The sequence below is a fragment of the Sebastes fasciatus genome, chromosome 18 (assembly GCF_043250625.1).
Source record: "Sebastes fasciatus isolate fSebFas1 chromosome 18, fSebFas1.pri, whole genome shotgun sequence".
NCBI lineage: Eukaryota > Metazoa > Chordata > Actinopteri > Perciformes > Sebastidae > Sebastes > Sebastes fasciatus.
Window position 1 is genome coordinate 26,270,812 of NC_133812.1, and position 16,468 is coordinate 26,287,279.

Genomic DNA, 16,468 nt, shown 5'->3' on the forward strand with positions numbered 1-16,468 from the left:
CTTGTATGTTTTGCATAATAATCTTGTAAAGCACTTTGATGCATGTCTCTGAAAAGCGCTATATGAGAATACATTTTACTTACAAACAAGTGACAGCAGATGACGCTCAGTAACTACATACATGACTAAAAGTCAAACAAGATGCAGCTGAAAATAGTCTATATGCTTTAGATAAACGTTGAGGAATTCCTGCAACACACAGCTAGCTGATCAATTTAGAATAATGACAAGTTTGTTTTTGTTCTTTAAACATGCGGTCGGTCACAATGTTTCAGGGTTGTAGTGTATCGATTGGACTCAAACCTGGAGGAAGGTGTTCTATACTGAGCAACACTTCAGACATTAGGCAGAAAACCAGGAGTTTTATGCAAATGTTTGTTCCGTGGAATAAAATCATCACTGCATCTGTTCTAAAGTGCTCCTGCTTTACTTCAGTTAACTTGAGTTGGTTATTTCCTAACAATCAACACCGTTTAGAGATTACTTGTTATAAATGAAAATGTATTAGTGTGCAAAGTGTATGCTAATTTTGGACTTCCGGCAGGACTTTACTTTACATGAAACCACATTTCAGAAAGTCAAAGTGCATGGGACATTTTAGTTTAGCTCAAGAAGGCAAACTGTAGGTCAAATCTCCTTTTAAAAAAAAAAAAAACTCAAATTAGTTTAGTTATATAAAAGACGGCACATGGGCCACTACAGGGAATCGATGTCATAGCAACAGTCTAAATAAACAATTCCTTCATGCAGCTCCCAAGTGAATTTTTCTGCAGCCAATCTGCAATACTTCTCCCAAAAAAGGAGCAGGAATGCCATTAGTTATTTATCATTATAGTGTTTATTTTACTCCATTTTGTTGCCGATTATTCTCTTTTATTCTATTGTATTAAAATTATTATTTTAATACAATCTGCTTATTTTGTGTAGTTTCATAATTGTTATTTATTCATCTTTTATCATCTTAAATACCCATCTTTTGTTGTTTTCTTATTCAATGAACTTTGATATTGGTTGTTTTGGTGTGCGTTAGTCTCTAAATCCATTTCTAACATTCTACATTTGTCAATCATCTGTACAGCACTTTGAATTGTATTCGACTTCTTTGAAAGGTGTTATATAAATAAAGTTTGATATTGCAGACGTCAAGTATACTAAAATATCACAGCAGTAACTACAGTATGATCTGTGTAATGCAGGTTGGAAAGCAAATAATGGATTCAAAGCTTTTATACCAAAAGGATCTTTAAGGTAAAGAAAAGATTCTGGACAAGAAGTTCTAAGAAATGTGTTTATTGGAGGTTTGATCAGCTGTTAATAGAAGAATAGGCCCCGTGGAGATCCGCCTCTGGAGGGTGGAGTCTGGACTTCTTCGCTCTGGAAACAAGTATAGGTCACCAACTGCACATGTAGATTTAATGACGTAACAAAGTTTGTCTAGACTTATAAATGTGGTCGCACTTACCCTGTTTTACTTCTTTTATCCCTTGATGTATGGAGTTACTCAGGTCTGCAGGTTGCACACACTGACCTCTGCAGGAACCGTCCGCTTGGCTGTTTGTGTCACAAATCACTGCGTCACAGTGGACGTAAATCTGTGGACGGACAGAAGGAGTCATCACGCTGGGCTACATGCAGCTGTACCGCGTCATTTGGATGTACGGGTCCCGTTTTACCTCGTCTTTCAGAACCTTGTCCTCTTTAGTGAAGGTGAACATCTTCACGGAGAAGCGTTTGACGTGAGACGGGACTAAAACTCTGGCGTCGCTCACGACAGGATGGAACATCGTCACGTAGCGGTCGTCACGATTCTCACAGCTAGTGGAGGAACAAAACATTAAAACTTTGAATGCATTATAGCAGCCTTTAAACTCATGAAATATGGAAGTATTTCTGAACAACAATCTCATTCAGCAGGACAATAAAAAAACATTTAAATCTAGTGGAAGTAAACCTAATTTTTGAGATTGCTTTCTATAAACTGAAGGTGGTAATTTGTTTTATGCTGTCCCATTACCTGTCCACAATGATGTCCCAGCTGGGCAGAGACGTCCGGTCTTCATGAAGCGTGGCCCAACAGTTCTCCACGATGAGCTCCAACTGTGGGTCAGACTCCATCAGCTCCACCTCAAAATACAGAGGCTGCCGAAGATATTTCACTACGGGATAATCTTCTGCTTGGTAGAAGAGATCGTAGACTGAATCTGGAGGAGAAGAGACATTTATTGTGTATTAATGCGTTTTGTATGCAAAAAAACTCAAATAAGACGAGGCGTGTTGCAGAAATGAGAGCTAAAAAACAAATGAGTTAGCATTTCTGCACTTCCGGTTCCCTCGTCTCCAAGTCAGTGGGTTTTTAGTAAGGATGCACCATTTATCGGCTGAACATCTTTCGCTTCGTTGACTGAAATCGGTAAATAAGGGGACATTCACCGATGGCAGGGGCCGATTTGTATGTGTTGTCTTGCATTCATTTTGTGCTAAATGTTGCGTTAGCTGCTGAATTAATAAATTAATAACATTCAATTTAAGTTTCACAAAATGTTTTTTGTTGGGCTATGAAACTACTGAAAAAAATTCCTCTCATTGAGTAGGTAGTTGTAAACAAGCTGAAGGGGCTTTTGAAGCAGTTAAAGGTTATATTAAAGCTTGTTTCATAAATTTGTACTCAGTCAAGATATGAATGAAGGGCTGAATGACCGTTCAGTTAATTTTTTATAATGAAGATGTCTTCGTTTCCCTGCACCAAAGGGGCAATAAATAAAAACATCTGCATCGGTTAATTTTTATTTTAAACATCGGTACATAATTTTGCAACCAGAGCATCCCTAGTTTTTAGTTGGTGGTCTGCGGTTAATGCAAGTTTGAGATTAACGTTTTGTTCTACCACACAATACGTCAGTTAATATCCCACTCGTGAATTTTGAAGCTTTTACATGGTAGGCGGTTGCTAAATGCAAAAGTGGTGGTGATGTGAAGTCATGTGACTGTGGTGTAGTTCGTTCATAGCCCAACATTAACTTTTTACTTCTGGCGATTGCATTTACACTCTTATCGTTAATTTGTGGAGATTATCTTGCTGAACAAAACGTGTAAGTATCATAAACGTTTCTTTGCCACAGAGATTATTTTCTGCAGTAATCCAAAACCTAATGGAAAAATCCCATTGGCTTTTTGTCAAGGGAACCAGGGCGATGCTAACTTCCTGGTTGGTCAGCAGCACTCCATATTTAGCAAAACTCAGCCTTACCGTGGGCGAGCCTCATCTGCACCATCAGCTGCCCTGAACCGATCTCTGCTGACGGGTCATAGCGTCTTTGTTTAGAGCTGAACGCAACAGTCTGAGTCTCATTGACCACATAGAAGCAGGAAACAGTTTGCCTATAGAAGAGAAAAACAAGCATTGAAGGCGTTAAACCTCAAATCACTCGAAGCTACAGGATAAAAGATTGGACGAGTCCTTCTACCTGTACTCTGGATCAATCGGTGACGTGTAAGCGACTCCTTTGTTGTCGCTGTAGTCGTTGTAATACAGGCGAATCTCATTTTCATACAGCATGTAGTGCTCAAAGAACTAGAAACAAACAAAAACCAGAGGCATTAAAACATTTAACAAAAGCACTTTTCTAGATTGAAGCTTACGCTTACTGTTCTGGTGGTCCCACAGGAGTCAACGCTGAAGGAGAAATAAGCGAAGCGGTAGTCGCTGAACGTCGGTTTGCAGGTCTGGTCCCTTAGAGTCAGCCTGCTGGGGATGAGGTTGACCAGCGACTCCACCTTCACAGCCACAGCGCTCATCGTTCCATTGGGGTAGCACTCTGAAGGTAGAGGAGGTGATGATGAAGAGAACATGTCCTTCTAATAAACAGAGCAGCAGAACAATGTTAACGTCTTACTGGTGGTTGCTAAGGGGAAGTTGCAGGCGAGGTAGAGATCAGCCAGCACCCAGTTGTTGTTGGGATCCAACAGAAGCAGGTCAACTCGGGCTCGGATCGAATCAGCCGTGATCAGCTGTGGAGACAGAACGTGAAGTCATCCAGCGCTGATTATTTACAGAGATATTTGGTGGTTTCCCGACAAACCTCGAACGCTGCGTCTTTGGCGGCGTGCGACATTACGAGGCTGAAGTGTGTGCCGTTTTCCTGGACATGGTACTCCTCGGCCATCTCGGGCGTCAGCTCTTGAGGTCCAACGAAGGTCTGGAAGTTGCGGCCTTGACTCCCGAAGGTCACGCTGATGTAAAACTGGTTCTGGTCGCAGGTGCCAGTGACGGTGGGCAGCACTAAAAAAAACAGAAAAATATATTAAACCATTTTGACTGTAGCTTTTCCTCCCATATGTTTGAGGTGGGGTAGTCTTGTTCCCTTTTGTATGAAAAGGTTAAATTCATCGAGATTTAAATAAAAGGTTGAATGAAAAAAAAAAAGAAATTCGTTGCATCTTCAAATTGCAATTAGGACAAAGTGCAGGACACATTGTTAGATTATAATGTATTATACGGACGCTTTTCAGAGCGGCTGTGACTCAGAAGAAGCAGAGCGTGTCGTCCACCAATCGGAAGGTTGGCGGTTCGATCCCCGGCTCCACATGTCAAAGTGTCCTTGAGCAAGACACTTAACCCCAAATTGCTCCCGAACGCTGAGCTGCGGTGTGTGAATGAGTATTTAGATCAGATCCTGATGAGCAGACGGCACCTTGCGTGACAGCCTCTGAACGGCTGAATGCTGACATGTCGTCTAAAGTGCTTTGAGTGGTCTGAAGACTAGAAAGTCGATGTATGAATGCAAGTACATTTACCATTTTCATGCATGGGGATGTGAAGGTCATGGGGACAGTAAAGGCACCGTTTCAGCAGAACGGCCCCATAAACGAGATTTATTGTCAAAAGCAAAATCCAGATGATCTCACCGACATCCTGCAGAGACGCCTGCAGCTCCGCTGGGTGGGCGAACGGAGTCTCTTCAGGCAGGATGACGAACCCAAAGACCACAGGGAGGAAGTAGGTCGTAACCAAACGTTCAGGATTCTGTAGATTTATAAAAAAATTTAAAAAAAGCTTAGTCACGTCACAGAAAACACGTCAGAGCAAACGAGCCGGTACCGAGTGACATCACATACATGTTTGAGGACGACGTCGTCATCGAAGGGCACTTGTAGAGAGAAGCTCTTGGTTCCGTTGGAGAAGCCGTGCTCCTGGATGGTGAAGCCTCTGGCTTTGCTCTCCTCTACAGTGAGAACACCGGTGGGGAAGGTGATGTTCCTCAGCTCCACATCCTGAAGGAAGGAACCCACGAGAACGCTGAACACCCGGGCCTCTGGGACGCTATCTGAGAACAGGAAGTGGCAGGTTTATAACTTTTATCTCCATGAGTTATACATCTGAAAGTAAAATGGGACTTACTGTCTTGGACGTGTGGAGGTCGAGGCATTAGCGGCATGGTGATGGGGAACAGAACCTTGTATCTGGTCTCATCCTGCGTGTCATCGACCCTCCACAGCACCTCCAGCATGGGCTCCACGACGTAGGTGATGTGGTACTGGTAATCTGGGGCATGGCTCTGCAAGTTATTCATGACGTTTTAATAAAACATGCAAATGGGACCGGTTACATCTTGCATTTCTAATCTTCCCCCGACCTTGTAGTAACCATCGGGCGAGCCCACTGGGATCTCCGTGACGATGTGGAAGTCCGTGGTGGACAGCCTGTACCCCCGCGCGGCCATCTGAGACCCGTCCAGCCTCCGCCCGTTGATGCCCATGTGCATTTCTAGGATTTTAAAGCTGCCGTCGACCAGCGGGGTCACGCGGCGAGGTACGTACCAAGAGATCACGTCGCCGGTAAAGAGGACGCCACCTGATAAAGGATAACTTTGTTGACGTAACTGTGCAACAACTTAATGAAATCCACTTGATAGAGTGAGACTCACCTGTGGGACAAGCAGCCGCCAAGTTGACCACAGTCAGACCGTGTGGGGCCTTGTAGTAAGCGCTCACCCTGAACACCTCCATGGGGACGCCACCCACCTAAGAGAGGTCAAAGATGCCATTTATAAAAAAAGGGAGGAGGAGATGAATAAAGAGTGGAGATGTGTGTGTGTGGAGATGTGTGTGTGTGTGTTGCTTACATCCTCTGAATAAGTCTCTGCCGTGTTGTACGGGCTTCGCACAACCAGACGGCTCGAGGTCGTCATGGCGCCGTAGCCGGCTTGCTCGGCCTCCCTCAGCACCATGACGACTGGTTCTGGGGTGTAAAAGGTCATCTTCCAGATACTGTGAGCTCCACCAGACGCCTATAAAAAGGAAGGAAGAAAATCTATTGAATGGGATGCCAAATTATGCAATGGGTGAAATCAAGTCAACTGTATTAACGGCATACGTCAGGAATGGAGTTCTCCGTCTGTCCCTTCGCTTCAGCATCAGGTGTAGCCATGTGATGCGACACCTTAAACAGAAAGTAGTGGTTTCATAATTTGTTACCAAACACACAGAAGTAGAACGATCGATGTAAAGTGACTCACTTCCATGTAGTTCCTGTCGCAGAGAATCTCTCTGGAGGCCCACCGAGCGTAGCTGCACGTCTGCGTCACATCGTGACTGACCACGTCTGATGGACTGTGGCCGTACAGTCGGAGTTTCAAGCCAACGTTAAATGTTGCATCTTCCTACAAATTAAGCAACAAAAAAATGCATGAAGACAGGAGTATTTTGGCATTAATGGAGTCAACGGAGCTGAAATGAAGCACAATTTGTTTATGCAAAAACTACAAACAGTCTCAAAATGCAAAATTAATTAAAGTATATTTGTCCATTACTAGTAAAAATATCTCATAACAGACCAACTTTACTGTCTTTCAGAGGTTGTAGTAGCTAGAGTGAAGATACTGGTATCATATGAAACTAGAATACATCAGTACCAACCATGTCATGTTAAATAATGCTACAAAGTTGGGCTAAATTTTGGTGAGGAAAAGTTGCCATGGCCATTTTCAAAGAGCTCTCCTTGACCTCTGACCTCAAGATATGTGAATGAAAATGGGTTCTCACTGTGTGGAAGTGACAGGGATCATTCTTTTATGTGTAGGACATCAGGCTTGACTTAATCATTGTTTTCCTAACTTTGTAAAACAAAATGCAGCAAATAAACTAAGGCTGCACCTATCGATTATTTTTATTGTCGATTATTTTCTAAATTAATCGATTAGTTGTTTGGTCTATAAAATATCAGAAAATGGTGAAAAATGTGTTTCCCAAAGCCCAAGATGACGTCCTCAAAACAAAGATATTCAGTTTACTGTCAGAGGAGTAAAGAAACCAGAAAATATTCACATTTAAGAAGCTGGAATCAGAATTTTTGGATTTTTTTTTTTTTAATTTTCAAATCTGTTATCAAAATAGTTGGCGATTAATCGTTTAAATTGATAAATACATAAATTTACTGAATTCATTCCAATTTAATTATTAAAATAATAAATCCTGCACCAGCAACTTGGTAAAAAACTTCAAAATTAAGTGTGAACCTTTTAAATGCAGCAACAAATTGGTCAAAAATTAAACAGGAAATCAAATTAGAGTAAATCATGTAAATGGTATATAAACATAGAATTGAACTGAATAGATTGGCCTCATTGTCACCGATATCAGTATCAGAGCATCCCTAGTTTCATACACATCTAAAAGCAGAAGATCCCGTCAGATTAGGTGTCCATGATGTGAAAAAGTTTGTGAACCACCATCCTGTGAGATGTGCGTCTACAGAGGGTGGTGAAAAGCAGATAACTGCAGAATGACGACACAGATTGGAGGTTTGATTTAAGGTTTCAGGGAAGCACATAAAAATGGGAACGACTGTCTGCCCGTTTGATCAGTCTCTGGAGAATAAATTAAGGGGATCGTACTGAGTGCTTTCTCACTGGAAAGAAATCACAGTAAAATCCAGAGAAAAACATACTTTGTTGTCCACATAGCAGCCCATCAGAGACGTGTAGATCCTGGTGTTGCCCCACGGGTCAGACTCCATGCTGTATCCACACTGAGCAGCCAGGCTGGGTGTTAACACAACATGCTGGGTGCCATCTGGGGGAGGAAACAGAAAGACAAACATGACAGGGATGACTTCTCCCGTGATGAACCAACCGTGCTCATCATTAGCTGATTTTATACTCACTGACAGCCTCCACCTCCAGCTGGTTCCCCACTGCTAGAGCCTTGTCCAACGACAGCCTCATGAGATTACCAACACAGTCTGACCTTAAACCACTGCCTGGTAAAAGAAAAAGGCTTGTGAGGAAGAGAGTAAACTTGAAAAAAAAAAAGTGATTTCATGTGAATGAAGGCTTACTTGACTGCGAATTAGGCTTCATATTTGGCCTTGCTTGACCCAAGAGGATTACTGCAGCCATCAAGCTCCATAACAAACTAAAAACACACAATTTAGAGATGTTAAAATGAGCAGCAAGAAGTCTTTAAGATAAAAAAAGAAACAGGATATAAACGTACATGTTGTCAAGCATCTGCATGTTGCAGTCTGAGCGCAGCCAAACAAAAAAAACTACAGAATCAGCCCCAGCACACCCCTGACAAGAAACCAACTCTGACTGCTTTCCTGAGCCGTCACCAGCTGGGTTATATATCAATCAGTGACAAAGCACAGCTGAGGAGCATTAGTGATTCTGCACTCAGCTCACATGCAGTGGGAGAACTCGATATATGCCTCTGTTTCTCATGAATAGACAGGAAAATGTGTACAAGTGAAGGATAAATACACATTAATCAGCAGTGTGATCAAATATAATTTATTGTTCACTCTTTACAAACATATATACATTGGTGTTTGGTATCATAAATATATATATTTTTAATTATTCAAGAAATCCAAAGTGTCAAAAAAAGGAGGACTTTCCTTAAAACCATACTTAAAGGGGACCTATTATGTTTTTTCTCTTTCCTTTAGTGTGTTATATTGTTTTTGTGGATGTAAAAGGTCTGCAAAGTTACAAAGCCCAAAGTCCACACCAAAGGGAGTTAGACCCGATCCCAACGTCCCCCGAGGCCTTAAACCCTGACCCCTCAGGGACTTGACTCACATCACCTGGTAAATGGCGTGGAGTGTGAGAGGTTAAAGGGGCTTGACATTGTATATATATTAATGGGACAGCACTTTGCTGCGACATATCACGTGGCGACGCCAATTGTGGGTATTTATTTTACGTTTTTTACTGTCTGATTTTAACGTCTTCCAGGCTCTTATCTTACGAGACGAGATGTAACTGTCAACAAATCAATTTACTTGTTTTTGTCAAACTCCATTAATCAAAATGAAAAGAACTGGTTGATGAATAAACCAGAAGTGTAATATCGTCTAATGCTGCATTCCTCTGATTTCATGTGTTTTTATTTACCATCTTAAATCCTTCATGTTTCTGTGTAAATTTAAATATACCTGGCTGAACACCCATGTGCCGTCCTCTTTGTTTACCTTTTTTTTCCCCTTCCTCTGGTAACCCTGTGTTTAACATCACAACGTTATGTATTGTGGGTAATCCTCCTCAGCAAAGTCTGCAGAAATGCGGACCTACGGAAAGTGTTCATAAAGGGCACAAAATGTCTGCAGAGAGAGCGTTCAAAAACTTGACGATTTGACTGTGGGACAGCTCTAAACCCTCGCAGACTTTGCGGAAATACGCCTCAAAGTCTCCGAGTCTGTGAATGTGGACATCGGGATTGGGCCTTACTCTCCCCCCCCCCAACAGAAACACTGCTCCTGGACTGCCTTTTCTTCTGTAACATGGTGATGTCACCAAGTAACACATCTGCACAATACCACCTAGTTTGGCACGCCGTAAAACAAAGCTATTAGAGTGGAGCGAAGTCTGAAGAGTTTGGTTCGGTTGACCAATCAGAGCAGACTGGGCTTTTTTGGAGCTCAAACAGAGCGTTTCAGACAGAGGGTGAAAAGAGGTGCTGCAGCACAGCCGGTGTGAGTAAAATAATGCATTTCTTGAACATTAAAGCATGAAAACATGTTCTAATAGAAACCCAAAATACAAGTATGCATCTGAAAATGAGCATAACAGGTCCTCTTTAAAACACAAATCATGTCTTTCCTCTGCAGCTGACGGACTCCTGCTTATTACTGTACACCAACAATTGATTATGGTTTGTTTTTAGTTACAAACGCTCCTCTCAGTCTTCAAGAAGGTGCACTAACATTTATTACTGACAGTAAAAACCCGAGCTCATCGTTTTACCTGCTGCGCCCAGGTCGATTAGTCTGTGCTGTCCACTCACAGACTTACACAATAATATGCTTTCATTTAGGAGGCCGTTACAACTGGAAGAGCCTCGAGTTAGTACAGAAGAAGGATCTATCAATGCTCTGCTTACATAAAAAATCCACTGAAGCGTTGCGTCTGATCCAGCGGGATGTCTTCTTCCTGTCATGTGTTCAAATGTTGGATTCTCAGAAGGTTGCTTTATGTTGTTTGTGTTTCACTTTTAGGTTTATCTTCATGCTCACATCTCTAAATATACTGTTCATTTTCAGATCAAATGACATCTTAATTTATTATATGACAACTGTACAGAAATGTAAGAAAATTGACAACATATATTTTCTTTAGCCACCAGATTTCAGAATATATAAAGTCTGTAGTTTATGGAGCAGTCAGTATCCTCTGTTTATCTTGTGCTGCTGGTCCAGAAGGGTCTGTTGCAGGCTCACTTTGGCATCCTCAAAATCTGGATTGAGCTTTAACGCTTGCTGGAAGTCCCTCTTGGCATCGTCATAAAAACCTGTAAGATAATAAAAAATGTACATACATAATCAGTTTATGATTTGTAGTGTGCTGCCTAGCTGGCTTGTTCGGAGTCAGCAGTTTTATTTACTGGGCAGCATTAGTGCTATGAGCGAGTCCACAGCTCCATCTAGTGTTTTAAAGAAGAACAACACATCAAACTGACTCCACACACACACATACAGCATCAACCCACATAATGTTGTCATCATGCCATATAGCCTACAGTAGGTTAATACTGAAACTATTGTCCATCTGTTCTGGAAATGTACCCGTAAACTGTGGAAAGATATTTGTAGGTTTATCTTGGAAACAAATTATGTGTGAATTTTAACTTCTACTGGAAATTTTTTTTTTTTTTTTTTAAGGTTCAACACAATTTAATAAAGTTTTTTGTAAGCAATCTCATTATCATTGTTGCAAAGTTTTACATTCATAAATGTAAATTTGCAAGAGCAAAACCTGACTTTAGTGTTTTCAAGAAAGAAATGGAACAATATATATTAAGACAAAGGTGAGACTGTGCTCCCAATTTAATGTTTTTACTTAAGTTACTATTTATTTATTTATTTATATTGACCAATGGCATGTTTTATGTTACTTGATTTTATTGAATTTTGTTTTTATTCATTTTTATCCCATCATTTCCTTTAAATGTATTTAGGGCTGTCAAAGTTTTTTTTTATATCAGTATAAATACTTTTACATTATATATTATATAAAAGTATATATATTTATATTATATATTTTTTATATATGTATGAAACAATAATAATATAAAACTTATTATAAAAATCTTAATTGAAAGTAAATAAACATACAACATGAAGTTAAAATGATATGTATTTACAATCAAAATATAATGTAGTAAATAAATAAAATAATTAAATAAATAAAGTAAATTAAGGTGAAATAAATAAAATAATAATTAAACTGAAATTTTATTTACTATAAATTCCTCCTTGAATACATTTTTATTTCACTTTGGACTTTTTTTTTTATTATTTTGTCCAAAAAGGACAAAATATTGAAACACATCATACATTTTACATTTATTTTGAAGCAGAGCGGAAGTCACTCATGTTGCTCTGTCAAGCTTAATGATGATTATGATGATTATGATGATGATGTACTTTTGATAATAAAGTGCCTTTATTATATATATATATATATATATACATATATATATATATATATACATATATATATATATATATATATATGTATATATGTATATCCTTACCCAGTCTATAGTGGATGAGTCCTCTGTTGTAGAAAGGGGTTTCAAACCGGAAGTCAGTCTGTATGGCGGAAGTGAAGTCCTCTACTGCTTCATGGAAATCAACCCGGAAGTACTTTATCTGTCCGCGGTTGTTATAAGCTGAGGCCAAATTACCAGCTTCACATCCTCTGTGGACATAAAACACCGTTAACGTTTAATAATATAACAATTAATGCAACTAAATGACACCAAACAGAAAGAAACAGAGTTAACGTTAGCTAACAGTTACTAGTCACAGATATTTGACAGGGGACAGAATACGGTGAAACACAACAGAATATGGTGTAACACCAGCTCGACCACAGTAGCTGACAGTTAGCTCGTTTTATCTCTAAAAAGGAAACAAACAGTACCTGGACTGTGAGCAGGACGAGATAAACTTCGTGTACAGCTCTTCTGCCTGTTTGAAGTTCTGTTTTTTATACTCAGAGTGAGCATATTGAAGTATTTGGTGATTATCTTCCTCCATCGGTTGAAGCTGTCAAGGTTTGTTGTGGTTTTCTAAATCCGGATATGACGTCACTCAGGATAACGTCCAATCATGTTTTAGTGCGTCTCAAGTGGGCGTGGCTTGTATGTATATATAATAATACAATAAAAATACAATTTACAAAAACAAATATACAAAAAAATATATAAAATATAAAAACATAAAAAACATAAAAATATATTAAAAAAAATAAAAATATAAAAATATAAAAAATATAAAAATTAAAAATATATAAAAAAATATATATATACAAAAAAATATGAAAACAAATACAATAAAAATACAATATTGAATATATTAATATATACATATATATTAATATATTTAATATTGTAAAGGAAGTATTGTTTTTCCCTTTTGCATCTCATACAACATTTCACTTTGGTTTTACCTACTTATATTATATATTATTAATACTCTATATTTATATGCTAATATTAATTTTAAAATAAAATATTAACACAGATGCATCTTTTGCTATATATATAATTTAAAATTTGTCGTTAAATTTATAAATGTATTTATACTATTCGATCTATAACTTTATTTATAAATTTAATATAATGTTTAATATAAAATTTTATAAAATATAAAATTTATAATTTTATAATTTAAAGTTTAAAACTTTATTTATAATATTTATAATAGATTTATAAATGTATTGTGTTATACATTTTTCGTTAAATTTATAACAATAACCAATATGCTGGCTTTTATTAATATGTTGTACACCACTTGTTGCTATATATATATAATATATTAATTTTTTTTATTTTTACAATGTATATATGTATTTTGCTACATATAATGAGCATCTTTGGATTTTTTTCATTATTATTTAAGATAGTGAGTTTTCATATCGGATGGAAAGGTTGGTTGACCTATTGTGCAAGTAAAAAGATGGACAATGGATGGATATTTCCCGTTAGATAACCCAAAATAATATGTGGTGATTGAAATCTCAGAACCATAAAATCATAAATCAGTTCTCCACTGAGGATTGCTGATTTGTGATGTTTAAATCAAAGTTTTTTTTTTGTAACAGCAGGTGGCAGACTTGACTCATATCTCATTGAAACAAGGCAGTGAAGTCAGTCAGTGGCTCACTATGTGGATTCATATTATCCTAATGATGTAGCAGTGGGGGTGTTTCATTTCAACGCAGAGAATGTGACCCTCACAGCCTCAAACATCTGTCCCACCAGTCTCAGGACAGTGTGGACACTCGCTGCAGTAAATACACAACAAGGAGGCAACCCATAAGCAAACTGGTGAGAGATTCTCAGGCCATCTTGGAGGTGAAGAAGTCAACTGCCTCGGTGAAAAATGACACCTTAAGGAAGCAGAGGTCGCTCAGTAGCCGTGCACTTCCCTTTGACGGCCCATTAATCTCCAGACTGTGTGGACGAGTTAAAACACATCAAACGGAGACAAGTTTGACCCAGAGGCCGCTGGCTGTTGACACTGCTGAGAAAATGGCAATAACACGCAAACCTGTGGAAATGTAGGTTAGCTGTAGGCCATTACATCACATAAATCACAGAGTTTCTGTACCCCAAAAACCAAGAAGTCCCCAACAAAAAGACGTTTATTCAAATGTGCTATTAGTAAACTTCTTTTGAACCTAAAATAAGAGTATATGCTTTCAGATTACTTTTTATTTATTTATTTATTTGTTTACTTTGTAAGTTGAAGTGCAATACACGATTACTTTTTATGTACTTATCAGAGTTAAACTCAACAAAATACTTGTCTTATACTAACAAGTATACAGAAAGGTCCAAGTATACTTGGCTTATACTGAAAAGTATATTTGGCTAAGTACTATAAGTTCACTTAAAGAAATTCTTACAAGTATACTTGCAGTAAAAACTATTAAACTAGTAGTCTACTGAGAGTATACTTTAAAGTGTACTTTCATAAACAAAAACAATACTTACTAGTTATATAACAAGTATATAACTAGTAAGCTAACAGTATAAGTTCACCTGTAGTATAGTTCATATTATAGTTGCAGTGCAAAATACATCTTGGATGTGAACTGTGTGCCAATTTAGTCCCAAGAAGTATTGAAGAGGTACACTTACAAATATACTTATTGCATAAATTATACTTGGGAATAAACTTAAAGTATACTTAAGTTTACTTCATGAAATAAACTTGAAGTATACTTCAAAAACTGAGGAAGTAGACGTCTCAGAATTCATTAATAACAAGACTCAAGTGTTTTTTCTTGCTTTCAAATGTAACAGGATTACCTGGTTTCTCTGTGTTCGTCATTAGAGGTCAGATTTGTTTATTAGAGGTCACATAAAACTCCACGGAGCCATGGAAAGTCTTGTTTTGGGTTTATTTTGGCAGCCTGCACACCTGAAGCAAAGACTGTCAGCTCTTCTGGCTCTTGGTCCTAAATGTTGCTGTTTGCTGAGAGAATTAACACAAAGTATAAAAGTCCACTCTGGTTTGGCAGAACTGGGACACACATCCATCACACTCACCTTCATCCTCTTCACTGACGGACACACAGCGCCACCACACTGCGCTGTTATCACTACACTTCACTACTCTCAACCTGTCTCAACCAGAGACTATATGTCAGTGTCAGTTTGGTTCACCCACATTACACTTTAAAAACAGAATCAATGATTTATTTGTTACAGTAAGAAGATAATTCCTGCTACATCTGTTCTCTGTTTGATTTGGAGGTCCACTCATGAGCTTTTTCCAGAGCTTTCAACCACATTTAGTTCAATAGATGGAGTTGGTGATTACAGTACTATTTCCAAGATCAAAAAAGGACTCAATACTCATTAAAAACATACTTGAAACAGAATATTTACATTTTCTATTTTTATTTTAAAAAAATTGCGGACCAAAACCACCGGTCTGGGACTGTTTTATTATTATTATAATTATTATTATTATAATAATAATAATAATAATTATTATTATTATTATTATTATTATTATTGTTGTTGTTATTATTATTATTATTATTATTATTGTTATTATTATTATTGTTATCATTATTATTATTATTATCATTATTATTATTATTATTATTATTATTGTTGTTATTATTATTATTATTATTGTTATCATTATTATTATTATTATTATTGTTGTTGTTGTTATTATCATTATTATTGTTATCATTATTATTATTATTATCATTATTATTATTATTATTATTATTATTATTATTATTATTATTATTATTAGCTACCGCAGGATATTGTTTAGAAGTATTTATAAAACAGCAGAAGTACAAGTACAAGAACAAAAACAAAAAAGAAAAAGAGGAAGAAGAGAGAGAGAGAAATAGATTGTGGGTTATTTTGTTATTTTGAGTTTTCGTATTGAGATGTTGTAGAGAGGAATCAGCTCTGGATGAACTGCTGTTAAAAAGGTGTTATTGAATAGAGTCCTTTACGGTTGATGTGAGCTTTTATTTTAAATATTTTAAAGTCTATATTTGTCAGGCTCTTAATTTTCTCTGGAGAGAAATTTATCTTTTTATTCTTAACAAAAATATTTTGTAATTATTTGCAAATGAAACAAACTGCAAACAAACCAGGGCATTTAAAAATCAATAAGATATTTTCAATACAATTATTCAAAGTACATACAGTGACAGGTTTCTTTGGAGCTCATGTTTGCGCCAAAATGAATGCAGTAAAATATATATTTTATCTGCTTTACTAAACACAGTCATTTTGTTTTATCTCTTTTCTCATGATGTTGTACATTTTGATAATATATTAGCAATGTATTAGTGTCAAAATATCATAAGTATTCAATCATTAGAAGCTTCATATTTAGTGTACAAAAAATATATTAATGTCATAATGTCCTACAGCGAAGGAATAATAAACGTTAAAGCCACAAGTTCACTGGTATTCCCCT

The 16,468-nt window shown here is 37.4% G+C and overlaps 2 protein-coding genes across 2 annotated transcripts; both read right to left on the reverse strand.

The window, feature by feature from the left end:
- Window positions 1–1,274: 1,274 nt before the first annotated feature.
- LOC141756156 (uncharacterized) lies at window positions 1,275–8,650 on the reverse strand. The gene is made up of 21 exons (XM_074615688.1): window positions 8,494–8,650; window positions 8,336–8,412; window positions 8,162–8,257; window positions 7,946–8,070; window positions 6,516–6,659; window positions 6,374–6,439; window positions 6,123–6,287; window positions 5,925–6,021; window positions 5,634–5,851; window positions 5,399–5,555; window positions 5,116–5,324; window positions 4,906–5,023; window positions 4,080–4,279; window positions 3,894–4,008; window positions 3,646–3,815; window positions 3,465–3,571; window positions 3,248–3,378; window positions 2,015–2,201; window positions 1,674–1,815; window positions 1,463–1,592; window positions 1,275–1,374 (listed from the first exon to the last, which is right to left on the reverse strand). Exons 1-21 carry the CDS (start codon window positions 8,511–8,513, stop codon window positions 1,277–1,279), a joined length of 2,772 nt encoding a protein of 923 aa, XP_074471789.1. The 5' UTR covers window positions 8,514–8,650; the 3' UTR covers window positions 1,275–1,276.
- A 123-nt stretch (window positions 8,651–8,773) lies between these two features.
- On the reverse strand, window positions 8,774–12,599 carry ttc32 (tetratricopeptide repeat domain 32). Its single transcript, XM_074615689.1, has 3 exons — window positions 12,426–12,599; window positions 12,034–12,200; window positions 8,774–10,788 (listed from the first exon to the last, which is right to left on the reverse strand). Exons 1-3 carry the CDS (start codon window positions 12,539–12,541, stop codon window positions 10,661–10,663), a joined length of 411 nt encoding a protein of 136 aa, XP_074471790.1. The 5' UTR covers window positions 12,542–12,599; the 3' UTR covers window positions 8,774–10,660.
- Window positions 12,600–16,468: the final 3,869 nt, after the last annotated feature.

Bases quoted from the DNA above. Each gene is read 5' to 3' on its own strand.
- LOC141756156 (XM_074615688.1), bottom strand. From the start codon at position 8,513: ATGCAGATGCTTGACAACAT. The intron at 8,258-8,335 runs GTAAGCCTTCAT...TTCTTTTACCAG, and splicing joins GAAGCCTAATTCGCAGTCAA to GCAGTGGTTTAAGGTCAGAC. The intron at 5,556-5,633 runs GTCGGGGGAAGA...AATAACTTGCAG, and splicing joins CGCCCGATGGTTACTACAAG to AGCCATGCCCCAGATTACCA.
- ttc32 (XM_074615689.1), bottom strand. From the start codon at position 12,541: ATGGAGGAAGATAATCACCAAATACTTCAATATGCTCACTCTGAGTAT. The intron at 12,201-12,425 runs GTACTGTTTGTT...TTATGTCCACAG, and splicing joins TCGTCCTGCTCACAGTCCAG to AGGATGTGAAGCTGGTAATT. The intron at 10,789-12,033 runs GTAAGGATATAC...ATTATCTTACAG, and splicing joins ACTCATCCACTATAGACTGG to GTTTTTATGACGATGCCAAG.